The sequence below is a fragment of the Anomalospiza imberbis genome, chromosome 7 (assembly GCF_031753505.1).
Source record: "Anomalospiza imberbis isolate Cuckoo-Finch-1a 21T00152 chromosome 7, ASM3175350v1, whole genome shotgun sequence".
NCBI lineage: Eukaryota > Metazoa > Chordata > Aves > Passeriformes > Viduidae > Anomalospiza > Anomalospiza imberbis.
Window position 1 is genome coordinate 9,512,527 of NC_089687.1, and position 26,927 is coordinate 9,539,453.

The window sequence follows — 26,927 nt, forward strand, 5'->3', positions numbered from 1 at the left end:
AAAGATGAGAAAGTATCTGAAATATTTCCCATTAGTAAGGAATTTAAATTTCGTATTAGTATGGAGTTTAATTTTTGGTTAAGATGTGTTATTTGCTATAACAACACAGGGTGTCAAAAAAACCCAGCCAACCAACCAAAAAACAAGCAGGAAAGGTGTGCAAAGCATTGCACGAGAAAGTCTTCTGTGACCTGAGAACTAAGAGGGGAACAACGACAACAAACAAATTTTAGAAATAAACATTTACAGCTGCAAGAGTGCGGGTGAGGGGCCGGGGGGAGCTTTGTCCCGGACAGGGACGGGAGGCTCAAGGCTGCCAGTGGGCGAGCGGGGCACGGTCACAGCGAGGGGTGACCGTGCACGGGGGCACGAACGAGCCCCTTCTGGGCACCAGGGCGGGCAGGACGCCCTCAGCACCGCCGGATCGAGCCTCTCCACGGGCACGGGCGGCAGCGGAGGGCGGCGAGGGCCGGGGCCGGGGCCGGCTCGCCTCGCCCCCGCCCGCAGCCCCGCGCCCCGCGGACACACCCCGGCCCGGCCCGGCCCGGCCCTAGCACCGGCCATGGGCTCGCCCGGAGCCCGGCTCGGCGCCTGCGCGGAGCGCCGCGGCCGAGCCCCCGAGCCCCATGGAGAGCTCCGCGCCCGAGCCGAGCGGCAGCCGCCCGGAGGAGGAGGAAGAGGAGGAGGAAGAGGAGGAAGAAGACGAGGAAGAAGACGACGGCGCCCTGCCGCCCCCGGAGCAGCCCTTGGCCGCGGTGAGGGTGCGGAGGGCGGTGGCGGAGGGGCAGCGTCCCCCTCCCCGGGCTCAAGGCCTGCTCCGCCGGGCGAGCACCGGCCTTTCCTGAGCGCGCTGCCCGCGCCGGGCCGGGCGGGGAGGGTGGCGGGGCTCGGGGGGCCGGGCGCTCGCTCAGCGCTGCCCGGCGCGGCGCGAAGGGGCTACAGGTGGGACCAGCCCTTCCTTCGCTGCCTGGGGCCGAGCCCTGCTCGGTGGAACACGGGGCAGAGCTGTGCAGCGTGACCCTCTGAGCTGCGGGGTTCTCTTTGCAGCCCCGTCCTGGCCGCTGTGAGAGAGCTTTGTGCACCCTCTGCCCTCGTCCGTAATGTCAGGTTATTGTTTATTATTATGAATTATGTTTTTGTCTCCCTCTCCCCCCTTAATTTCACAAGTGATTCCCCCTCCCTGCTCAGTGCAGCTCTGCCTTTCCATGGTGGGCGTGTGGTCCTTACTGATTTCTGGCGGCCAGCGGGTAAAAAAGATAACGATCCTCCTCTGAGAGATTAAAAGAAAAACATCTTGGTCCGGATATATTCTGTTTCCTGTGAAAGGGGAAAGGTGGCTACATGTGTCCCGGGTGTCCTGAAGAGGAATTCATTGGTAGTTGGGAAGTGTTTGGATAGAAAATACTGGGGTTAGTGTGTTTGTTTTTTAAAAAAGGTTACTTTGTTGCCTGTAAAGAAAAATATTTCTCGTTTCTGTATCCTCCTGGCTCAGGGTGGTTTTTGGTACCTGAAGTTGTCAGCTTGTTGACTTTTCTGTTTTCCTCCTAAAGGAGATTTCCAGTTTTCACTTGAAAATGTGATACAGAACATAGGTATAAAGCAAAGCCCTGTCAAAGCCTTTGTCCCACAGAGACTTGTCTTATTTGAACAAATGTGGTGTGGGAGAAGGGGAGGCAAGGTTAGTAGCCTTTTCCTTGTGTGGTTAATGTTACATGAATCTTTATTTTCCTCTTCTAAAAAGATGGAAGACTGTTTGGCAAAGAAAATGGAAATCACGGTTTCAGAAGCTGAAAAACGGACTGGGAGGAATGCCATGAACATACAAGAAACATACACTGCTTACCTCATTGAGACTAGGTGGGTGATGAGAGCTCAGTCTCAAGCGTACATGGATGTGCATTCTAAACAGATTTTCTCTCCTTCCACCCCTAAAAATAATCAGGTACAGTTGATGAGAGGATCTAGCTGTTTTGTGCTTTATTATGTGGTTATCAACCCACTCTGGAGGATCTTTTCCTATGAAAATTTGGTAGCTGATCTCCAGTTCAGTACTAGTGCTGGTTTTGTGTAACTTTGTACTGTAATTCTTCATTTGGAGCTAGGTGGGAAAAATGTGTGTTTGAAAGTTGTTGCATTAAAATTATGCCAGCAACTAATGCCAACAGCTTGGTTATTCCTTGGACATAAGTTGGACAAATTTATTCACGTATTTGTGAGAGAGGTCCAAAGTAACGTTAGGCTTGCTTGAGATGATGGGAAAGAGAAGTCTTCTGACTTATGTCATGTGGTCAAAATTTATTGCTCATCTTATATTTGAAGTGTTTTGCTTGGTCTGATTACCACATACTCCTTGTATTTGGTTTAAGGGTTAGAGTTAGTTAACTATTTCCTTTCTTCATACTAGTGTGAACTTTCACTGGGGAACTTACTGCTCTTAATCTTCTTGTGTTAACAAGATTTATACGACTGGTGTGATGAACATTGTCAGTACCACAAACACAAAATTTCAAGTATTGAGTAGTGAGCAAAACTTTAAAATCTCTTCTAACTTATCCTTACTTCCCAAACAGTAACAGATGACTCCTGTTATGTGGGATCATGTTACTCAGCTGAAGCAAGAATTTCAAAATTAGACTTTGTTACGAGTTTTGTTTAGCTCTTTTTTATATTACTAGTTTTAACCTTTGGGCCTTGCCTTTGGTATTATCTGCTGTACAAAGAAAACCTTCTGAAACAAAGCGGTTGCATTTTGCAAAGGCTCTGAAGAGTTCAAATTGTAACAAACTGTCACATAAGCCTTCTATCTGCTGGTTAAAAAGCTTCTTAGCTTGTTTAGCTGATGGACACACCAGTCACACTGACTGCAGGCCTGTTGGGATGTTTACTATATTTTTGCTAAATTTAAAGAACAAAATCCAAAATAGACATACATTTTTCAAATATTGTAGCTCTTTGACAGTTGCTCAGTTGCTTAAAAATACTTTTTTAGTGTATTGATATTAAAGATCACACCTTCTCATTTAAGTAGTGCTGTTTTTATTGTAATGATATTTCTAAAGGAAAAGAGAAGAAAATTGGAATCATTTGGGCCTAACTGTGATATGAAGTATACTCTGGGGGCAGATTCATGCAGCCCCAGAACATGCTGACTGCATCTCCTTTTCCAGTCATCCTTGCATTACTTTAGAGTTGCTCCCACTGGTCTTTCCCAGTTGTTCTTTCATAGTGGCAAAACTGTACTTTGCTAGCCAGATTGTGTTCTTTCATTAAGATTTATTTTACTCTGTGGTCAGCAAATACTGAGACCAATTACATGTTTGTCACAGAGCGATTGAAAATGTGTGTTTGTCACATCTCTAATAAAATAGGTTCTCTATTCCTTTTGCTGAGAAGGCAAAACTTCTTGCATAAATATAATTGGTGGCTATTAAATGTGCTTCCCGCTGAGCCTCTAGCTGTAGGTGGGCTTCACAGTAATTTGTCTGGGTAATAAGATATTTTGTAGCTGAAGAATAAAACTATTTATAGTAATATAAAGGGAAGACCACTTAATAATAGTTGCATTATGTTTATATGAACTGGGGTTCTGCCATTACTGCTATCTAGGATTTAATTTCAGTTTGAATTGAGGAATTCTATCTGGGTGAATAAGAGACACAAGATGGATACAATTATGACCATGGTATATTATAGAACAGGAGCTGAGTGTGTAAGCCCTTAACACGCAAGTTTCACTGCTGCTGGTGAAAATGTATTCAAAATGCAGCTGATGGTGTTACTTAGTTTTTCTTTCTAAATGAAAAAAATTATTACTGTGCTCATATTTTTGCGTGACTTTTGTTGATTTTTTATTAGTGTGATATTATACTTTGATGTAGATACATTTCTTTGAGACAAAACAAACTCCATTGCTGTAGACTGCAGAGTGTCAACAGATTCCAAGGGTTGTGCTTCCTGAAAACATCTTCTTGCTTTAGACCTTTCTGCATTAGCTAATTTGATTTTTTTATGATGAGCTATTTCCATTCAATTAGTCATAATGTCAGTTTGTTTCACAGCTACTGTTAAAATATACAGTTATTTAAAAATTAATCAATTTTTATATTCTCCCTGTGAGAACAGAGGTCACTTCTACCTATTTGTGGGAAATGGCATTAAGGCAAGAACACATTCTTAAGATCTGCAGCTAAATATTCCTTCTTGAGATATGCTCGGCATATCACTTGCTTTCTGTAAGGGAAATAGCAAATATCCAGGATCTTACTTGAATCCAGACTTGCTTGTTAGATTTTTAGGCAGCTGTATCTTATAGCAGAGTCTGCATGAAACTACAAGAACTCAGGTAGAATAAACCCCTGAGTCTGACTCCTGGCTTCGTACCTGTTATTTCTGTGACAGAGCTGAAAGTTAATCAGAATGCAGAGCACCTCTAAAGAGCTCTGTGGTATTGCACTTTTAATTATAGGATGTACAGGGCATGCCTTTTTTTTTCCTGGTCTCCTTTAAAGTAAACTATTTCTTCTGTAGTAGTAGGACACTTCCATTTAGTTCACTTTCCTTTCATCCCTGCTGACTATAAGATTTCTATCCTGCCCTTCGCAATCAAACAATATGATGTTTTCCACTAGTTAAATTGTGATATGAGTGTTACCTCCTTCTCTGTTAAGACCTTGGATTGCCCATCCAAAGTGTGAGAAGTTCTAAAGAAAATTTCTGTGAGAGAAATGGACTTGGAAATCAGTAGCTAGCCAGACCACAGGTCAGTGATAGCAGTGCTGCATTGTGGGATTTCAGGATTTTTTTCTTTTGTTATATTTTGTTTAGTACCCTTCTCAAAGTTTCATGTTTCACGCTGGGCTAGGTGAAAAGCCCAGGAATGGGTTTCCTGAGAAGAGGCACAGGAGGAATGCCCACAGAGGGATGTTGTCTTCTGATAGAACAGTAAAGAGCAGATTTTGGCCAATGGGAAAATGGGAGTCAGGAACACTTGTCCAAAGTACTCCAAAGAAGGTATGAAGGGAAAAGTCTAAATTCAGCATGAGCTTTAAACAGGGAGGTGATGTTGGGAAGTGAAAGAAGACAGAGGATTTGAGAACTTAGTTTTCTGTTGATTTTTACTTGATAGATACTATGAATCATTCATCTTCCTGAAAAATGTATGTTTTAGTTAAATACAATAAACTGGGTGACAGTATAAAAAAACCAAAGAATCACCTGGCTGTGAAAAATCTTTTGGCAAGAGAAATGCTTCCTTGTCATACAGCTTGCCAGGTAGAAGAGCAATTATTAAACATCAGCTATCTGAGAGGCCTGAATACAGAGACTGTTTCTAACTAGCTGTTGGAAAAAGTGGCCCATCCCTCTAAAATGGTGTTCCTCTGCACAGGGAGTGAACCTTGCCCACTACAGGGAGTGGAAGTGTCACTTCTCATACACTGGAAGGTCAAAGGTTGAAAACAGAGTTACTGCTTCTGCCATTTAAGAGATGATTGGTTTTACAAGGAAATAAACCTGTGTATTTCCTTCTTGTCTGATTTAGTGCTTCACAGCCATTCATCTTTTATTGCATTCAGAATTATTTAATGCCTCATTTAAGATGATTAGTTTTAAATGGGAAGTGAGAAGAGGTTAATTAAATGGACTAAAGTTTTCACATTGACACTTTGAATTAAGGCAAATAAATGAGACATGGAGTAATGTAATCTTTGACTTGGTTATGATAACATCAGTTATAAATATAAAAGCTGAAGGTTTCAATTTTGTCTTTTTAATTTTTTCAGGCAGGTTGGTTTGTTCGATGAATAACTTGCATTGTTAAAAGTATACTTAAAGGGGAAACATGTGGTTTTCCTGCTAGAAGACTGTACAAGTATTATATTGTGTTTTTAGAACCAAAACAAATTGAGAAGTTTGACTGAATGTCAACAAGTGATTATAATCTTAATTGAGACTGGTCTGCAATACTTGCATGTAATGGGGAAGTTCATAACATGGTCTGAAAAATTAGATGGTAGTGAAGGTATTAAGTCTAATGAGTACCTTAGTGGATTTCTACTTCCTTTCTGAAATGGTGCTCCTGGGGAGGAAATGCTCTTGTAATTGGTGATATTTTATGACCTCATATGTAACCAGGCAGAGACATTTTTGATGTGATTAAAAAAAAAATTTCTCTCATCTTGGTTGCCTGTCCTAAATCCATCCATGCTGTTTCAAACTCTTATTACCTCATGTAAAAGGCCACGGTGCTAACACAGGCTGCTAGCTGCGGGCTGCGTGCTGCTGTCCCACCACAGCTTTGCAAAGAGCTTTGCTGCTCCCCTCCTTTACCCAACTCTGCAGCATTGTGTGCTTTAGAGAGCACAGCCTAGGGGTTTAGTCTAAGCCTGGGTGTAAGCTTGTGGGGTGCAACTGATACTAATAATTTCAAAATGTCCTAAATGTATTCAAATCAATTAATTAAAGAAGCATGGCTTCTTTGTTAGGTGCTGTATAGGTGCTCTCCTGATGAAGATAAAAGCAGCTGTAAAAGGCAGTGTTTGCACTCCTGAGACACTGAGAATAAATGCATGCTAGAATAAAGGAAACAAATATGATCTGAAATGAGAATAATGCCAGGCTGCTTAACACACTCTGTGGGGAGGTGGTTGTATCAGATGCTGTCTAGTTAAGAAAGAATTAACTACACAGGCAGGTTTGACCTTCAAGATTCTCTGGTAGTAATTTAATCTTTTTCTTCAGGGTATAGTGTGAGGTTTTTGTGTCCCTCACAAGGGTTGTAAAGCTTGATTAACTGAGACTGGGGGAAGCCTAGCTGTTGTCCACAGATCTGCTTTATCAGAATAAATTGACAGTAGGCTTTAGATGTAGTAAACTTCCTTAGTGACTTCAGTGTGGGCAGGGTAGATGCAGTGAGTGGTATGAACTGGTCTGGCAGTCTGCTTCCTTCCTCCTGGAGTTCTTGAGGCCCTATGTGGGCATAAAACTTCAAGTAACAAGTTAGTTATTTGTGCTGATGTAAGATTAGGCTTCTCTATAAAGCTGTGGTCCTTTCCTACTGAAGTGTTATGCTCCCAAATGACCTTTTAAAATTTTTGATTAATATTTAGTTTTCTGCTTAATGTATGTGGACTGAGATGTTACTACTATGTTTTTTTCAAGTAACTGATGAGTTCTTATTAATTGTAGCAAATACAATGCTGATAAGCAGGCATGTTCAGCAAGGGTTTTTCTTTTTTTTCCCCCACAATTAAGGCTCAGCATGGCCTTTGCTGCTCCTACTTTCTAATTAACTCTGCAAAACAACTACGGAGCATTTATAAGCATGATTTAGATGCTTATAGAGATGGACCATTCTCCTGTCAGAAGGCTGGCACAGCAGCATCTGTACCTGCAGCACACATGTGTCCTCCTGGGATGTGGCTGGGTTCTCAGGGCAGTCCTGACCTGTGTTTTTCTTATTTCCCTATTTATGCTTGCTTGTGCAGCCTGTTCTCAGGCAGGGTCCCCATAATACTATCATGTATTGATGGTAGCAGTCTTTCTTAAGGCTTGACAATAACCCATATGGAAGTCTTGAATCCCATGGTGTGAGTCAGTGCAGCTGGTTGGTAGGCTACTGAAGCTGAAGATAAAAAAGATCTGTAATTCTGAAGTACTTTTATGTGAGTGTCTTGAATGGCCAGATTGTTTACCAAATCCTGCTGGGAGTTTTTCCTCCAGGAATGCAATGTTTGTGCCTTCAGCTTTTGACTAAACAATTAATCTTTTGAGGCACAGTAGCTCAATTCCTTATCTATTCAAATTTACCTCTTACTCATCAGTAGTTCAATCACTAGATACCTGCTTTGAGCTGAAGTGTTCTTATAATATTTGAATGGTGCAGCAGTTAGTGTGGGGAGAAATGCTGCGCAGCCTGTCAGTCCAGGTTAGGCTGAGCTTACCCTCTTCAGAACTCAGTATTTGCAGGTGCAGCTTCATTGAATTTAAATACTCTAATAGGGAAGAATTCTGTGGGATGCTGACAGTGTGAATACCGGCTGTCGGTAGTGTACTTGCCTTTTCCTCTTGAGTCACTCTCAAATAGTTTTGATCTGCAGCAGTTTGTGTTGAATGCTGTGCATTTATCCTTTTTTCTTCTTACTTATGAAGTTTTCTTTTTCCCTACAAATTCAGTCACCTGGAATGGATGCCCTTTCCCCAAGGCATGGGTAGATACCTAAAACTTTTTGCGGATTATTAAGTTTAAAAAGTATCTTTCGCATTCTTCTGTATGACATTATTCCACCTTAAGATGCAACTAAACCAAAGCATATAGCAAGACTGTTCCTCTCTAATGAGGGCTCACAAATAGAGACACCTTGTATTTTGTTTAAATGTATCAAATAATTGGGGCAGCTTTAGAGTGGGATTGTTTGTTTTTCAGTGAGATCATTAAAAATCTGACCTTGTAGGTTAAGAATAGCTTAAAAAATTATCAATAATTTCTGTGCTACTTAGATGTTTTAAAACTTCACAGAGTTCTTATGAATTGTAAGAACTGTAAAGCCTGACTTTTGCTGGAAAAAATAATGTAGCATTCTCTTCTACTAAATACCACATGAGTGACTACTTGTAGTTCATAATTTATTGTTCCCAGTTCTGAATTCTCCAGCACCAGAAAGATGTGGACTTACTGAAGCAAGTCCAGTAAAGGGCTGTGAGGATGATTATGGGTTTGGATTGTCTGACCTGCAGGGAGAGGCTGAAAGAGATGAGATTGTTCAGCCTGTGAAAGAGACAGATGACTTTAGCAGTTGTGGATCAGTACCTGGTGGAGAGGTAAAGAAGATGGAGTCAGACTCCTTCTGTGATGCTGAGAGAGGGCAAAAGGCAGTGCCCACAAATTCAAACATGGGAAATTCCATGTAAAAGTAAGAAAACCTCTTTACTGTGAGGTTTGTCAAACATGGGAGTAGGATGTTCAATGTGATGGTAGAGTCTCAGTCCTTGGAGATACTCAAAACCCAAGTGGATGTGGCTCAGAACATCCTGCTTTGAGCAAGGGAGTTGGATCACACACATGCAGAGGTCCCTTCCAAACTCAGCAGTCAGTACTGCTCCACTTAGGTTGATGCCAGTGCTTTGTGTGCTAGTTAGTCACTTAAAGGAAGAACAAAGTTGGAATAGGCATCACTGTTTTCTGTTAAGTGCCTTGTGTGTATTCTCTGTGTTTATTCTGGCATATGCTAACTGCTGGAAGTGTTGCTACCCAATGCTTATTTTATGATATTGCAAAGTATTTCTGTTTCTTTGAATGTCTTGTATGAAAAATGATTTTTCATGTCAAGTATTTGTATTACTTTCCAATCCTATATTCAATGATTTCTCCTTTTATAGTAACATAAAATCCTTTATTACCTTGCTAGGTCATGTTGGTTTTAAGTCTTCAATGAATTTTTCAGACACATCAATTTTGTACCTGCTTGCTCTAGCTAGTTTGTTACATTTTTAGTCCTTAAATATACAAACATGTCATTTTGAACAAAAAAGGAAAATTGGAAGTACTTTGAAATTTGCTCTTTTTCTAAAAGTATCCCTTAAAATATCTTAATATTTTTAAAGTTGTATTTGTAACTGTGTCAACTTTTGTATGCAAGACAGTTTTTATCCTCTGAAGACTTTCCCACTGAATAGTAAATTTCTTCTACAATATTCTGTATCCTTCAGGTACTCATGAAATTTTACTAACTTTGAACCTAACACTGTTCCAAGAGAAACGGGGCTATTTCTGTAAGGGTGTGGACTAAGCCACATGTGTCTCTTTACTTGATTGTGACCTACCTTTTTTGTTTTTGATGTGTGAGTGCATTGACTTTTCCTGTGTTCCTAGCAAATTCAAGTGCTATCAGGCAGAAATTATAAATATTTAAAAATTAAGTATGTAGACATGAAATTAATTAAGGTTGATTTAGGTTATGGGCAAGTCATGCAGTAGTCACTACGATACTTGGGGCCTTTGGTCTAATTGCACTGATGGTTTTTGAGGGAGTAGGTGATAGCTCACTAATGTTCAAATTTGCTGCTTTATTTTTCAGAGCTGTTGAGTCCCAGAGTGAGGGACAGTGTGCCCCAGTGGAGTCCCTGTGGCGACGTTACAGTGAATTTGAGTTGTTGAGGAATTATTTGTCAGTTACCTACCCACATATTGTTGTTCCACCTTTGCCAGAAAAGAGGGTAAGGAAACTGAAACTGTGGCTTGCTTTGTTTTGTTTGTTTTTTAATTTACTGTTGACACTCTTCTGTTTAACTAGGCTGACTTTGTTTGGCATAAGCTATCAGCAGATAATATGGATCCAGATTTTGTGGAAAGAAGAAGAATTGGTCTGGAAAACTTCTTGTTACGTGTGGCTTCACATCCTGTTCTTTGCCAAGACAAAATCTTTTATGCATTTTTAATGCAGGTATAGTAAAGTTATTTCTAAATACATTATTTAGTGATTATTTAATTAAGATAATGTTCTTTTGGTCTTTTCTATTGACCCATAACTTGTTCTGTGTCAGGAGGAAAGATAGACAATGTGAATAAACTTGAGGTGGAAAAGGCTTGTCCAGCTAAAAGCTCCTTGAGAGCAGGCTGCAGTTGTACATTTGCCCTTCTATCTACCTTATGACTTTTTTTCAGTCAAGTTGTAAGGCTCCTAAGAGAGAATTTCCACCTCTGTGGAACAGCCTATTGGGAACTTAATGCATGTTGGTTGGGAGCTCTTCCACAGGACTAAAGCTGAACTAGTTTCCATGCTATACTGCTGACTGCAGGGACAGCACTGGCTTCCAATTCACTCTTTGGATATCCATGGTTTCTTTAGCTTTGTAGTTTGGATCATCCATTCATGTGTTGTGGCCCAAAACTGCTACAATACATTGTCACAGAAGTTGTGGTTCAGTTGTCAGCTTAAGCATTGCATTCTGCAGCTTTCACCTTTAGGAGATGTTGGATAGTTCTTTTTTTTTCTGTGCTTTGATGAGAGATTTCCAAATACTGAACTGCTATGTTTGCCATGGTACAGTATGTGGGTGAACTGGTGTATGGGAGCTGAAAACCGTGGAAAACCAGCAGTACACCTGAGCCAGGTGATGGCATGTGCACTGCAAACTGTTGTCACCTGTATGCTCTCTGCCTTGAGATGCAAAGGTAATCTCAGAGGCAAAATATGTTAGCTACTCTTCTTTAGACAAAGCAGTGTGGCTCCTGCTCCCAGCTGATAGATTGAGGTAATTGAGAAGAGGATTTTTGGGGGCAGATTAGTATGTAAACACAACATAATGATTGGTTATTCTTAACCCAGATTCTTGAAAAGACATGGGGAGGGTAGCTGAGGCAGAAGCCAGGCATACTGGAGAAGCTCCTTTGATATAGTTTCTCATAGAGACTCACAAAAGCTGCAGCATTCTTAAATCACTAACTGAACATTCTTCTGTATATTTAGGAAGGTGGATGGAAAGAAATGGTGAATGAGACTGGATTTCAGTTGAAGGTAATTACTGTAATTGTTTGTCTCCTGATTGCTGTGACACGAACATATTCCGGCAAACATGTTTTAGGGTATTTATAAAAGGATGTTTGCTATAAGAGTGAGCTAAAAGCATTGCTTCATGAATACTTGTTATTACAAAAAACAGTGATGTTCTTGGCATGTGATGGGTAGGATTGCAGTTAAGTTCTCTAGCAGGCTTGTTATGTGCCTGTGTAATTCTGCTGGTAACACAGAATCCTTGAAAGCTTTAAAAGTTATGAACTTGAGGCTACAGCAGTGAGTTTTTGTGTTTTCTGTTTAGTTTAGCATTTTTAAAGGTGGATGTCAAATTTAGTCTGGTAAGAGGTGCAAGGTGTCAAAAAAAAGTAAGCAAAGAGATCTGAATTGTAGGACTTTGCAAGGAGCAGTTGGTGAAAGGGACTAAGACAGATGGATTTGGTGCCCCTTAACTGTTTAACATATTGTGTCTTGAAGTAATACTATCCTCGTTGACATCAGTGAGTTCATGGCTGGGTAAACTGGGGGAAGACTTGCAGGAATAAATGGTCTGAGGTCGTGTGTCTGTACAGGTCAAGAATCTGAGAAGCTGATAGATTGCTGGGCTGTGTCTGGAAGAATTACTGTATGAGGACAAATACTGAGCTTTTTGTTTCATTGTAATGTGATCTGCTCTCATGAAATCACAAGTGAAAACTAGGTGGATTATGAAGAATTATTCTAAATAGTGAGAGCTAAAGAAAATCCCTGGTGCTCTTATCCTCAGTGTCCAAGAGACTTTGATACTGACACTTACTGTTGATAACTTAAGTTGACAATAATTCTCTTCCATCACAGTTGGGTTTGCATACTACTAGTGTTCATAATGCAAACAATGTAAAGCTCTAAAGCTACATACACTCATAGGAGTTTAGAAAGTTTGTACTGGCAGGGTGTGTTCGGGAGAGCACACAGTGGTGTGTTTATGGAAGAAAACTCGTAGCAGAATGCTGAGAATATTTGCCTCCCTGAAACCACAATGTAGATTAAATGAGAGACTAGCAAGTCTTTTTTTCCCTCTAGATTTGATTGGGTATGTTTTCCCTTTCACAGTTCCAGTTTCCTTAGGAAAGAAAAATAACTTTTTCAAAAGCCTGGTAAAAAGAATCTTCCCTTTATTCTACATCTGAAGTATAAACTCTCAATATTTAGCACTATAGTGGAAGGAAAAGCTCTATTCAGTGCATGTTTTAGACTCAAATCAGACGATTTGTTTATGTTTCTGCTGCCTCTGCTGCATTTAAGTGGGATGTGTTTTTTGTCTGAGAGGGTTTGAACTCTCTAAACTTTAAATTAGGTATTAATGCAGTGTAGCATGCTATAGCTGAATGTTGATGTTGGAGACTTTGTTTATTCTGCCAGCTGTATCATTAAATCATGCCTTTCCTACCTCCCAAGCCCAGCACTTATTTTTTAAGGGATTTTTAATTTAAGGTATTTGTCACTTGGGATTTTAACCCTTCCTGTAGGAAAGAGAAAATTCCCATCTCTCTTTAGGTTACATAAATGATTATGGGATCATAGTAGGCATTAACGTTGAAAGCTCCTCAGCTGTACCTCATTTGATGGGTGGTTCATCTCTAAAATGCTTGTGCATGTCACTCTTAAATCAATTATAAGACTGGACAGATGTTTCTCTAGAAGCCTAACTCTGGTGTAAATGCTCAAAAGTGGCGTGTGTGAGTTACTGTGCTGCGAATGGCAAAAAGGAAATAGCCCTACTGAGATGGTTGAGCATTGCCAAGATTGTGCTTCCCACCTGACAGTGCTTGTATGGACCTACTGAACTCTTCCTTCAGAGCACTATGTGTGCCTGTGACAAAAGACAAAAACTTGCCCTGGAACTGTAGGGTAGAAAGTTGTCCTTTCTAAGTGTAAAGCTGTTCTATGTGCCTGCTGCCCCAACAGACTCAAATGGCTTTGTTGCCTGCTGTTTCAACATAAATACAGGGTTTTGGGAAACAGCTGCTTAGAGCGAAGGACTCTGATAATGTCAGTGCATCTAGGTGATGTTTGTACTTTGAGAGGATGTGTGAGGAGTACCTGCAGGTGTGTGTGAACAGCCCAAAACATAACTGGCTTCTGTATTGATTTGTTGGTGTATGGCAGTGAAGATCCAAGACTATACAAAGCTCAGAAGTGCTCTTAATAAGCATAAAGGCTGGGACTTGGAGCTTCTGCAGTGTTTTTTGTTCCTTGTGCTATCTGGGACATGCTTCTCCATGCTGCCTTGTCTTCCCTCTGCAAGATACTCTTAGAGAAGTGTCACACGCAGTGGTGACAATGAACCAATGTCAGTCAGTCTTAGTCTGGAGGTTCCCTTACCTTTCAGCTTGTGGATTATACTTTGTTTTGGTGTTTGATCATTGGAAGAACAGCTACAGTTAACCTGACTCTGCCACCAGTCCACCACTAAACCATGTCCCTGTGGGGACATCCACATCAACATATCTTTTAAACACATTGAGGGATGGTGACTCCATCACTTCTGTGGGCAGCCTGATCCCATATCTGACAATCCTTTTGGTAAAGATATTTTTCCTGGCATTCAATCTGAACTTCCCCTGAAGCAACTTGAGGCAGGTTCCTCTTGTCCTTCTGCTTGTTACGTGGGAGAAGAGACCAACCTCCACCTCACTACAACCTCCTTTCAGGAAATTGTGGAGAGCAGTAAGGTTCCTCTGAGCCTCCTTTTCTCTAGGCTATGTATGGGGTATCTTCTGCTCAGCCCAAATGTAGTGGGAGGTGGAACAGTCTCAGACCGTGCCTGTCTTATCTGTAGATGCTATTACAAGGCCCCTAAAGGATGGGCTCTGTTCTTGTTTTGGGAGGACACTGTGTTCCCTTCACTGACAAATTCAAAATAGCTCTTCAAGCTCTGAGTTTTCTGTAACAGGGCACAAAATATTCTTTTGTCACATACCAGCACTAACAGTACTGCTGAAGTAACTTACTGCTTGCAGCTGTGGCACAGCCTGTTAGCTAAAGGAGTACACTGTAGGAAATCTATACACCTTGCAAGGTGTGCTGATTTATTGTCCTTTGACTGAAGAGAAGGATGTTTTGATCAAAAGTAAACTCCAGCCATTTACCCACAATTGGCATTTTTCTTTGGTATAGATGAGCCCTGAGTGAGCTCTGTGTAAAATGCATTGTAGGAATGAAGAGTTGTAGTGATCTGGACCTCGGGGATGAGGCTGGGATCTCTCATGTGTGTTGGTGTCTTATTAGGAGTAAATACTCATTGCACAGTTTAATATTCAATAACTTGGAAAAAAAAACCCCTCTGTCTCCTTAGAAATGTTCAATACTACTGGTGCAGTAATTGATAAACCAACATCTCAAAAACTAAAGCAGTCAATTACCTTTTTAATTAGGTATTGAACTTTGCTCTGTAGAGATTTATTTATGCTCTACCATAGAGAAGAACATTGCATTAAAAAGGGCTCTATTCTGATATACAAATTACATATTTTCTGTAAAGCAAGTCATAAAAACTAGGAGAACAACATATATAAGATTTTGATTTCACTGGGGAACTGTTCCTGGTAATAAAGAGCATATAGAGGTCACTCTACCACTGTTTTTATTTGGTTTGAGAAATATAAAATAGCTTGTCCATATGGTCTTAAGTTACCTAATTGCTTCATCTGAAAAGAATGTGGGGTTGTGTATCTTAAATCCATGATTTGTGCAGCATTTTAAGAAGGGACTACTTCTGTGAGACTTGGATTATACCAGCTTTATTTTAGTGGTTACTGTTTACATCATATTCACAAAAATAGTGTAGTTTTTGACTTTTAAATAAAAATATCTGACATTCAGGGCAGCTGGTGTCAACTTGTTCAATGTTTGAAGATTTAAATATGCCATGAAGGCAGGATGTTTTTTTAATGGGGCTGCCAGAAGGCTGAGATTTTTTTGTCACTGAAATTTAATTGCACTAAATTAACAAAGCTTTTTTTCCCCTTTTTCAGGCAGATTCCAGATTAAAAGCTCTTAATGCAACATTCAGAGTGAAAAACCCAGACAAGTAAGATTCCATATCCTTCTTCCCTCCCTTTCCCTTTTTCAGTTACAGCTATAACTTCAGGTGACAGAATATTCTATCTCTTTAGTATAAATTCAGAAAAGAAAAATTATCTTTCTGCACTTCAGATCTTAACAGGAGCCCAGTAAAGAGGTAGTGTGAAAATATTTGATAAATCCTGCTTCCAGAAGCAGGAAGCATTCAGAAAAATTCCATCACTTTATGTAAAATGAGTATTTAATTTTAGCTAGACTAAAATGAAGGGACAAAAATCCCCTAAACCAGACTCTGAAAAAGTACCTCTTAATATTTGTTTTCAAGAAATCTTTCCAAGCATGAACAGAATACAGACTGATAGTAGGTCTTTCCAAAAGTCTGCTAGTGTACAGCTCTGGATGCACACACCCTGGTGTTGAAGTTCATAGTGCTTTCCAAGCTGCCAATTTTCACAGATGCTTTTGGAAGTCCAGAGGTCAGTTCAGCTCTGTTGCAGTTTACAGAGTTCTGGGACAGGCACTAGAGCAATCTGCTGGATGGAAAAACTGCTCAGAATTGTCAGTATATATAGTGGGAGGTTCATCACACCCTTGGTGATGTGGGAAGGGTAAAATGGGAGTTTCTACTTCTGCAGTGGTTTAGAAGCATCGGTGTGCACCGATGGGGCCAAGAAATGTTGCTGTTTGCCATCCACAGGCCGTGGAGACCTGTGCAAAGTGCCCTTCTGGATGCACTTGTTGTTCACCAGTGGCACCAGGAGATGCTCCTTGGGGAGTGCCCCTGTGCCTGACTGCTGTCTGTTGTCTGTTCCATAGAATCTGGGGATATTGTGTTAAGGACGTTAGAGGGTACTTACTTTTCTCAACCTCTTCAGACTTAACCTGTGAATTGGTCCAGTCCCTCCTTTTTCACTGTGTTTGTTTTTAGGGCCTTCTGTGGCAGCCAGGAAGTTTTTAGCCAGGGTTTACTATAAAGGATAACATTCATGAATGAGATCAGAAGACAGCAATTCTCTGTATCTGCAGGTGAAAATGGTCCCTTGTTTGAATGCTTCATCCTCAGTCATCTTCCTCTGTGGCCAGCAGGAGTTGTCTTTTCCTGCTCTCACAGCAGGTAAACTGCCAGAAGTCTGACTGTAGGCACAGGTCGGCAAGAGTGTTTAAGGAGCATCCTTGTTATCTTTTGAGGTAACAATGTTTCAGAAAGCAAAGCTGTTGTGAGATGCAGCTTGTTAAAAAGCAGGGAAAGTGTTAATAAAAGGAAAACATGAGGAAAGGGCTTGTAACAAAAACAGTCCTCAGCGTGTGTGCCTTGGTAGAGCCTTCGCAGCACTTGAGAGATGGCACATGTTCTCTGTTGTATTCTGCCAGCTATGTAACTTCCAAATCGCACTTGGGGATACAAATTGTTTAATAAATAACTCATGAGCAGAAGTTGTTTGTTTGTCTTTTGCTGCTGCATGTGTGGCTCTAAGGGGAGGCACAGTGCCTTGCTCTGCCCAGCACACTTGAGCCTGAGCTGCTTGGAATGTGATGCCTGGCCCCTCTGCTTTACCTTTGGTGCTTTTGTGTGGCTGGCTGGTGAAGTGGTTCAGCAAGCTCACCTTGCTGAAACAGAAGGTGTGACTTGAGTGCTGTGAGGAGTGTAGGCTTTCAGGCTCCTGGGCCAGGAGAGGTTCAGGTGAGGAACAGCTGCAGCTCCCAGTCAGCATTGCCATGGAGCTGCACCCGACAGCCTGGCAACATGAGGAGTTTCATGCAGCTGAAACAAGGCTGCTTTTTGAGGTCAAATGTACACTGGAAACTAAACCTTCTCCTGTGAGAAGCAATTTGTAGTTTCAATGGTGGAATTAAATGGTGATAAAAATATGGTATTCTGGTACTCATGGGTAAATTTCTATCTACTGCAGACCTCTCTGATTTGGCCTCATGGCACTCATCCTTTCTTGCTCTTTCTGGGCTTTAATCAAAACCATAGCTTTTGGGTTTTGGTGGAAGAGTTCTTTAAAAAATACTAAAGCCTTTCCTAAGGCCTTTTTTTTTAAGTAGCTCTCTGGGTTTTGTTTGGTTATTCAGGCAAGTGGCTTGTTTTTTAGTGAACAGTTCTGTTCTTGTAGTATCTCTCTTCACAAAACAGGACAATGGCACTGCCTCTCCTGATGCAAGAAGGATTACTGCTGAGTAAAATGCACAAAGTAAATAAGTTACACTGAAATGCTGTCTACTGTAAAGGATTTTTTTTTCTTTGCCAGTATCATAAAAGTTTTTTTTTTGAAAGACCTGCTGGTCTTCCTACATCAAAGTGACCTAATCGGTTCTTCATTTGTGTCTCAAGTTCTATTTAATAGCTCAGTTAAGTATCTAGCCTGTTGCTAATGTCACAGAACCAGTAAAACCAAGTGAAAAGTGCTAGTTTAAAAAGCCTCAGTTACTGAGGGCCAAAACTGTGTCTTGTTTTACACTTCTACTGTTAGGATACACTGGGAAGTAAACATCCCTTTGTGTGCCTCACTGAGCTCTGTTTGGAAATTATTTTATAATTATGTAACTTTTTTTTTTTACATGAGCAATGACTAGGACTTAAGCAAATAGTTGAGAAATAAACTTTTGCTCTGCAACACCACCAGTCTCTTTAAACCAGTTTTTCCTGAAAATCATATTTGTAAAATTTTCAACCTTCACAGAAGATTGGGAAAAAATAGCAGCACTTTGGTTTATGCTTTTATGAGACAAAACAGAAGACAGCTTAATTCTGAAGTAGTAGTTTTTATTTTTTTTTTTTTTAATTGAGGAAGAATTGGTCTGAGAGAAGATGTATTGCTGCTGAAGGCCAGGATACTGAAAGTCCTCCTAGGTTCCTGACTCTGGCCTTCAGGGATTACAGCATTCCTAAAAGATTTCTTGTGGCAAAACAGGATAAATAAAACTTTACGTTATAAATTTCTGGAGTGGAAAGGGGAGTCTTCCTGAGCTGCAGGCATGCTTTTTAATCTTTTGTTTTTACTTCAATTATTTCAAATATCTTCACTGTACGTGTCTGCAGCTGTCTGACATGCAGCCCTGGTGCATATTTTATAAAGTGTAAACTGAAAAGATTGCTCTCTAAATCCCACTGTGCAGATCAGTGACTACATTTCTTTTTCCCCATACAGCTTCTCTGCTAACTTTTAAATCTTTTTATGTACTTTAACCCTGTGTGTGTCATAATGATATAAAAAATGCTTATTGGAAATCAAAAATACTAGAAGTCATAATTAAGCTTTTACTTCCTGAATGTAAGGATGGGAATATTTTAGGGGAAGACTTCCTGTCAGGGGAAGAAGAGATGTTAAATGAAAAACCCTGGAATTTCATACTTGGTCACCCAAAACAAGTGACCCAACTCATTTCAGTAAGACCTCTTGGGTACAAGCTATTCTGAAATACAAAGCTGGACTGTGTGCCTGTGGTGGGAGGAGGGATTAAGTTTTTTTAATTCTTGAGCATCGATCTGGAACACTAATCTTGGTCTCCTATTCCTTAATTTTAGTTGCATTCTTCTGTGTTTATTTTCAGATCATTGTTTAGTAATTTAGGTAAAGCTGTTTCTGGCTTCTCATCTGGATGAAATAAATACATTCTTGTGTACCAAAGCAGGTCATGAGCTAGACTTGTGTGTAGTAGGGAGGGTTTATGTGTACACAAGAGGCTGTTGCTGTGGTTTAATTGGTTACTTGTCACTAGCAAAGCTGTGGCAAGTGATTCACCTTTGTTATTAGCAAGAGCTAAAGGTATCAGCTTAAATTGCTTCTGAAACCTGACGGGGCTGGCTGATAAAATGCCTCTTCTCCAGAAGTGACAAGCCAGCAGTATGCACAAGTCAGTTGGATTGGCTTCCCTGTCTGGTACCTTATTGAGATGTAGTGATTTGATGGCCTTCAGCCATACATGGCTCTGGTGCAGGTACAAGTCTCAATAGGATTTCATATGTTACAGTTACTGTACAGATTAGCCTCAGGGGAAATGTAATTGTAAATATTTCCTTGAACCACTAAAAAGATGTGCCCAAAACTGGATAGAGGCAGCTTGAAAGTAAAGTATCTTCGTCAGGTCAGAAATTTAAACATGCTTTTATTGAGAAATATGCTTCAGCAGATTTTGGCTTTGTATTTGTTTCAAGCTTTCCTATTCACTAACCTTTGCTTATATAAATCCCATTAAAAACCCCTAACAACAAAACAGTGATGTAATAACTTCAGCTAACCACTCTTATTTCATAAAATTTTATCTCTTAATTCGATCTGAGCCTTCAACATTTGCATTTAAAAAACCAGCAATCATGCAAGTGTTGGGATGTTTGTTCACTTGAGGGAAATTAAACTCAGCAGTCACTTCTTTAGCAGTCTTCAGCTAATTCCACTCCAACACAATCCAGGCTCCGTCTTGCTGGCCGCAGGGCTGTGGCTCTATTGTGCATGCTGTGAAAGCTTGCTTTCATGATGGCTAATGATGTACTATCTGTTTCCTGCTCCCAGGAGATTTACTGAGCTAAAACACTACAGCGATGAACTGCAGTCTGTCATATCACACCTTCTGCGAGTCAGAGCTGTAAGTATTTCCCATGTGTGTCGTGACAAATAGTATGATTTATTTATAAGGCAGTATTTCTTGTTTAGTCAAGAGAAGTGGTATATGTGTTCTAGAATAAGGGCAGTTTAGCCTGAGGGAGTCTGTCTCCGGAGTGTGGAGCAGGAGACAGCAAGAGGTGAGGGCACTGATTTTGTACAGATTTGGGAGGGGGAAGGAGTTCCAGATCTGATGGTTGGGTTTGACAGTGCTAATCTGCCCTGCCCTGTGATAGTCACGTATCGCAGGGAGGTGTTCTAAAGAGGGTCGAGGCGTCTGCTTCTCTCTGCTCAGCAGACAAGTTACTTTTTGCTGGATGTTTGGTTTGGGAAGGGCCTCAAAACACAGTTTTCTGGTCAGACATATAATGAGCTTGTAGTATGAATCCTTTATGCTTCCCAGTATGTATTTTCTTTTTTTTGGCTCGTTCATCGATCTGCAATGAATAAGTCTTTCTAATGATGGCAACAATTATGTAATGCATTAAGATACTCTGTGGGTTGAGAGTGGAAGGTTGTTATTTTTTTAAAGACCTAAAAAGGAAATAAGAAATTACAATTCCAATAAGGAGAGCATGATACTTCTTTTTACTATGTTCAACAGGGATTTCATTTTCAATGGACCTGTGTGCCAGAGAGGACAGCAATGGATTGCTCTGTTAAACTCGGGTTCTTGAGAGAATTAATCACTCTCAAGAGTGATGTTCTACAGACAGTCCTGTTTTCTTAGTGTTGCGTGTGTGAGATCTGTTGGGCAATTTGTTAATGTTTCCTTTTTACTACTGCTGTGACAGACATCATAACAACAATAGTAGCTCTTGCAGAACTTTAATCTCAGTCATGGGTACATCACAATTCCAAGGGCATTATCTGGATTACAACTCACACTTCAGAGTGTACACGTGTCTTTTCTTCTGAGGTTTTGCCAGCATTGTAGTTCTGGCTGCAGCAGGTACTGGCACTCCAAACAGCTGAAATGACCTCTAGCTCAAGCAATGAGTTCTGCAATGGACAGTTCATTTCCTTTCCCTCAGTTCACTCAGCTGGATGGAAAAATCAAGTCACCTGTTAGAATTTTACTGAAGGGTTTCCTTACAGTATTGATGTCAAGATGGATTTCTGACTTGCTGTCTATAAATTAAATAAATGAGTGTGTGCATAAATTTGGCATTATTTGGACAAAGAATGCCTTATATTTGATTATCAAAAACTGAAGGGAACTTGATTATGGTCTCCACAGACATATCCTATCAATGAGCACTTCCAAAGATAGATTTGAAATGCTACTTTTCAGCATAACCTTGATTGTGACTTCAGTCTTCCAAGACTTAATGCTGTTGACTTTTTTTTTTTCCTTTCAGTAGTGGCTTGTGTTAGATGTAGGCCTAATCTTGTTTACCTGTGTAAGTAAACATTAGGACTTTAGCTTGGAGTATGTATGTGGGCTTTCACAAAGCAATTGCACTTAATATTGATGACCAAAACCTGTCTCTAAAATGTTTTAGAGGGTAGCAGACCGGCTTTATGGTGTCTATAAAGTCCATGGCAACTACGGAAGAGTATTCAGGTAAGAGTTCACCCAGTTTTTAAATACATACATAGTTATGGGGAGAGAGAAGGGAATTTCTTGGTTGTGCTGTTATGCTTTTGAAAAGAATATTTGAAAAATTTCATCATCTGTCTTGAAAAACTCTGTATTGTAGTGTTAATGAGATTTCTGTGCTGCATGCAGAGATTGCGTGATCTGCTGAGCTTAGCCTCTAGTGGAAGACTACGGCTTTTTGCTTTGTGTACCAGACCTTTGGGCCTCTGCTGCTGCCTTGGCATTTTGCTTCTTCAGAAAGTAACTCACTATTCTTCATGCAGTTGTCTCTGAAAAAGCTTCTAGATTCTTTTAATGGATAAAAATCAACAATTATATCTATCCAATTTTAGTAGCTTTTAGAAGTGAATTTGCCAGTCGTTTTTTTGATTTATATGAGGGAATTGCACGCTCAAGTTTTCCATCTCACTGGAGAATTCAAGAATCTAAACTTCTGGTTAAGGGAAACCTCCTGCTTCTACACACTGTTCAAGTGCTAAATTTAATTCTCTGGGTTAATGGATTGCAGATGTCTTTCTCATTGGGGGTTTTAAAATGAAATTAGGTGTAGTTCTGTAATAACACAAAGACAAATATCAACATCAGCAGAGTGGAATGTTTATGAAAAAGTGAAGGACAGAATAGATGCATTACACATAAATTATGCGAAATATAAGGAGAACCTCTTTTTTCCTTGTAAAAAGAGTTGTGGGTATAATTCTTGTAACTAAGAACTCTCATAAGGTTTCTCAAAGCTGAGAACACAATTAAAATGGCAGAGTACATACCAGGATGTCCAGAACAAGTCTCTTGCTATCTTTTTTGTAGCTCTCTTTCTTTCTTTATCTAAGTAATATCTCTAATGTAAATAGGTAGTTGAGACAACTGCAAGTTGGATTTTTTTTAATGAATAGAACTAAACAGGAGTCTGCTGTGAAAACATAAAGCTACATACATCAAATAGTTTCAAGAGAAGTAAAATGCTTACAAAAGTCAAATTCACCCTTTGTTTTTTTGAATGAGAGGCTTCTATCTTCTATCTCGTAAGTCTGGAAAGCTTAGGTTAGAGTTAGATTTGGGTTAGGCTTCTTGGTGAGCCCAAAATGTATCTCAGAAAGTTCACCATTGTTGTTGTCCCTTGTCCCATTTACACTAAGTGCTTGGTAGTTTGGTTTTGTTTGTTTGATTTTGTTTTGAACTGAGTTTCAACTATTTAAATGAGATTATGCTCAAAACCCATCCCAAACTAACTATATTTGTGTCTCTGAGTTTAGGGACAATTGTTTTACTGAGTGCCATAAATGGCCTTGTCACACTGTCAGTGCTGTTCCTTAAAGTAAAAAACAGTTTGGCCAACTCTAACTTTGAGGCAGTTTCCATTCAGGTGACACCTGGAAAGAAACTATATACAGGATGCAGCTTATTAACTTCCCTTACCCTTCATGTGTGATGTTGTTTCTCGTTTGTTTTTCCTACAGTGAGTGGAGTGCAATAGAGAAGGAGATGGGGGATGGGTTGCAGAGTGCTGGCCACCACATGGATGTGTAAGTACTGACTGAATATCTGATAGTTTGATGTAAGCCAGATGTGGAACTCTCCCTCTTTAGTCTCTTTTCCCTCAACCCCAGAGTACATATGAGTACCAAGAAAGTTGGGGGTGCATTGTTTTTAGGTATACAGTGTTTCTGTGCCTTGGATGCAGGCACAGTTTTAGCATCCATATACTGTATTAAGTAGCTCAAAAAGCCTCAGGAGAACCAGAGGGGTTTCTTTTTTTATTATTATTTTGAAATCGTAGAAGTGTTTGGAATCCTTCCAGTTTTTCTTTTAAGCTACTATGCCAGAAACTGGTGAAATACAACTTTAATGTACTACAGACCTGATGAGATCCATTTGGTTTTGATAGCAGCATTTTGTACCATGCTGTAGATGGTACGCAGATTTGGACTCAATTACAGGGAGTTAAGAAATCTAATTAATCGGCACCAAAACTCCAGTGGATTCTTGAAACAAACACTGACTGGATATAATAAAGTAAAGAATCCTATCTCTTTGCATCTTTAGAGTCATTTGGCAGAGTATGTGAAGCACAGCCTTCAAAATAAGAGTCAGGCACTTGGGAGTGCTCACAGAAGTGGTATTCTAAGCTGATGGCTTCTGCTCTTCAGGTAGTCACATATAGCAAGTGACACAGCATTTCTTACCACTCTGATTCCTCTTCTGTAATCCCACACAGCAGATAAACAACAACCCCAGCAAGAGATGGAAGCTGTTTTACACTTCATGCAATATTTGTGCTGATAAAGTGAAATTCCTGTGGAAATAAAGTTCTCTGGTTTAGTTTATAGGGCAGATTTACATATGTACTACTGCCTGATTGTTGTTGTGGTGTCAGGTTAACAGGTTAATTGTTACTGGCCTTGCCAAGTAGAAGGGTTTGAAGAGCCATGCCCTCAGCTTCTTTAGAGTAATTCTGCTTTTAGCAAATCTTTAAGAATTGGACCACTTCTGAGTAATTTATTCACAGGTCTGTATTTTGTTTAATGGGGTGGTTTCCATACAAGAAAAGCAGTAATATTTTAATGGCAGAGGGCTCTGGTGAGAGTAAAGAATGGAGAATGCATTCTGCTTTCAGAAGAAAAGTAAGGGTGGAATTAGGGGTGGAATACAATGTTAAGCACCTACTGCAGTAGGCAGGAATTGAAGAGATAGTGAAAACTTGGTATAATCTAGTGGAGTTAAGGAATCACACAAAGGTTTTCAGTGGTTCAGATACTCCACACCAAAATGTCAAACACCTGGAAATGCATAACCAATTAAAAGAAGTTTGTCTCACTTCTCAATCAGGAGGCTGAACCCTCTCACACAACCATAATATTTAATATTTCTGTCTGTAACACAGGGCTGATGATCCAGAATAATGGCAGTGGGTAACTGCTATTGTGGGTAGTTTTAGTCACTGCATGAAGTCTGAGGTGGCTTTCATTGTCTGTCATCTCCTGTGCTCTGGCACTCTTGTACAGCAGTAATCCCTTAGTGATGACAATCAAGTAAGAAGCAGCAGTTGTGAGGTTCAGGAACTCATTCAATGACCCATGTGGTCTCCTAGCAGTAAGGTTTATATCTGTGATCTCTTTAAAGTGTAACTTACCAGTTCAGTTACCATTCCCATAGCATCAGGTGGAAATTTATCCCAACAAAAAGGTACTTCTAGAAGGTAGCCTAATATAGATGTTAAACTTCAAAACTAATTTAATTATCCTCTACCCCATATGCTGTAGTCTTTACTAGATGTTTATTTAAGCTATTGAGTTGTTATTGGTTAGTATGATCTATAACTGCTCAAAGTTTGGAGAAGACACCCCAAAGCTTCTCTGGGTGTGTGCTTTATTACAAGATGAGGCTTGCTAAAGTGACAGAGAATGCTGAGAAGGTTGGAATGAGTGGCTATAGCCAGCATTTAAAAGATGAAAGAAAAAAGTGCCAGACCTTTGACTTCTGTCCTTTATTCCATTAATGAGTGACCCTTTATCTCTGTATCAACTAGACTGTCATTATATATTGAACCAATCTAAAGTAAAACAAGGGTTTAGTTGACAGCTTACACAAAGAGTGAGACCATATCGGGTACCTTTAGAACTTACTGTAGTGTTTCTCCTTAACACTTTCTCTAGTTTTCCTAAGTTTAGGCAGTCAGAAATGTAGCTTTTCTTATTACATTTTTTTCCTCCCAAATAAAACTCATTATAAAAACCTGCCTAGGTAGGGTAGGATTTTGTTTGGTGAGATTTTTTTGGTTGTTTGTTTTTGAAGTTCTTTTCTGAGAGTTGATCTGCCACAGATGAGCTCTAGCACTGCTCTAAACTTAGATCTTACTTGAAAATGAAATGTGGTCCATCTGCTGCCCTGAGAAATCTAACCACTATACTAAAATTATTGCACTGCAGAACTTAAAATAGGGCAAGCCATTTATGACCTTTGTGGCTGCAGGACTTTTTCAGAACAAGTGTATTTTTCAACAGTTTTGACTTATTCCTTACATTGATTCATAATATGAATTCTTGTTCTCCCTGTTCTTTAATCCCTTTTACTTAAACTGGTCTGCTGTTGCTGACCACTTCATATGTTTTATTTATTCATCACAAGAGCCTTGGTAGGGCTGTTCCTGGGTGTGCCATGTTTTGATTTCACAGAGCATCAAAACAACTCATTATACTTGCAAACTTCCCAAATTCATGTTATCCCTTCCCTTTAAGCTTGAGACTCTGCCACTTTTTCCACAGAGCCAATTACTGGAGAGGCATAGGGAGAAAAGGAAAAAATAGAAAGATTCTGCAAAAACTTGAAAGCCAAGAGGTGCTATAATTAGCATTTGGGTCACGTTGTGCTGGTTGCTACAGAAGAATGGACATATGCTCACTTCAGAGAGCCTGCAGGTGTGTGAGATTGCCACATAGCTGAGAATCCAGACTGAGTTAGCAGAATAGATGAAGGTATTTGTGTGGGATCTCATTCATCCTGGTTATCTCCAGTGGCACATGCCCTGAGTGCCAGGCCACAGAGGAATCTGATTTCTTGGCTGTGCCAAGTGAGATGTGCAGTTACCTCTTAGTTATAGGCCTATCCCTACAAATCTGTCCAAGACAGTCACCTTGGTTAGCAAGAACACACTAAATACTGTCAAATAAGCAGTATCAACTAGAAAAATAAAGTGCTTTTTGCCACTTGTAGCTTAAATAACAAGACTCTTACTGATGCAAGAGCTGCAGATTTGGTCCAAGCCCTTGTACTTCAGATTTCTCCCTAAAAGGAGGGTTAAACCTCCTGTTGCTGTGAGTTAACATGCCTGACTTACACAACGGACAAAGCTATAGACTTTGAAGGAGCTGAAGGGACCTAATGTTGTGGTGTTCAGGGCACCCCTGTGAGTTATCTTGTACTCAGGCTAAATAACAAGCCATGAAAGCAGCTCTGCTTTTCAGAAGGTGTGATGTTCACGCCCTTAATGCTTTAAGCCCTGAAGGATTTCTTTTGCACCATGGTTTTTTTTAACTCTTTTTTTCTTTTGTCTTGGTGCTGCCTATTGTCTGTCCACTGAAGAAAAGGAATAAATTGGGGTTTTTTTCTGTAAGAAAAGCTGTCTCGCCTTCAGCAGGAGACTTATGA

General features: G+C 40.1%; 1 protein-coding gene across 3 annotated transcripts in view; it reads left to right on the forward strand.

Moving 5' to 3' along the window:
* The first annotated feature begins 588 nt into the window (after nucleotides 1–588).
* The window catches only part of SNX4 (sorting nexin 4), a 32,612-nt gene continuing 6,273 nt past the window's right edge, over nucleotides 589–26,927 (forward strand). The window contains exons 1-9 of one of the 3 annotated variants that reach the window (XM_068195320.1): nucleotides 589–755; nucleotides 1,742–1,857; nucleotides 10,074–10,212; nucleotides 10,290–10,439; nucleotides 11,466–11,513; nucleotides 15,527–15,582; nucleotides 20,090–20,162; nucleotides 21,685–21,746; nucleotides 23,240–23,305. In XM_068195320.1, coding sequence (XP_068051421.1) covers nucleotides 627–755; nucleotides 1,742–1,857; nucleotides 10,074–10,212; nucleotides 10,290–10,439; nucleotides 11,466–11,513; nucleotides 15,527–15,582; nucleotides 20,090–20,162; nucleotides 21,685–21,746; nucleotides 23,240–23,305 — 839 coding nt within the window. In that variant the 5' untranslated portion in view covers nucleotides 589–626. Of the gene's footprint in view, nucleotides 756–1,247; nucleotides 1,376–1,741; nucleotides 1,858–10,073; nucleotides 10,213–10,289; nucleotides 10,440–11,465; nucleotides 11,514–15,526; nucleotides 15,583–20,089; nucleotides 20,163–21,684; nucleotides 21,747–23,239; nucleotides 23,306–26,927 lie in introns of those variants that run through there. The other 2 variants (XM_068195321.1, XM_068195322.1) reach the window with 2 other exon arrangements.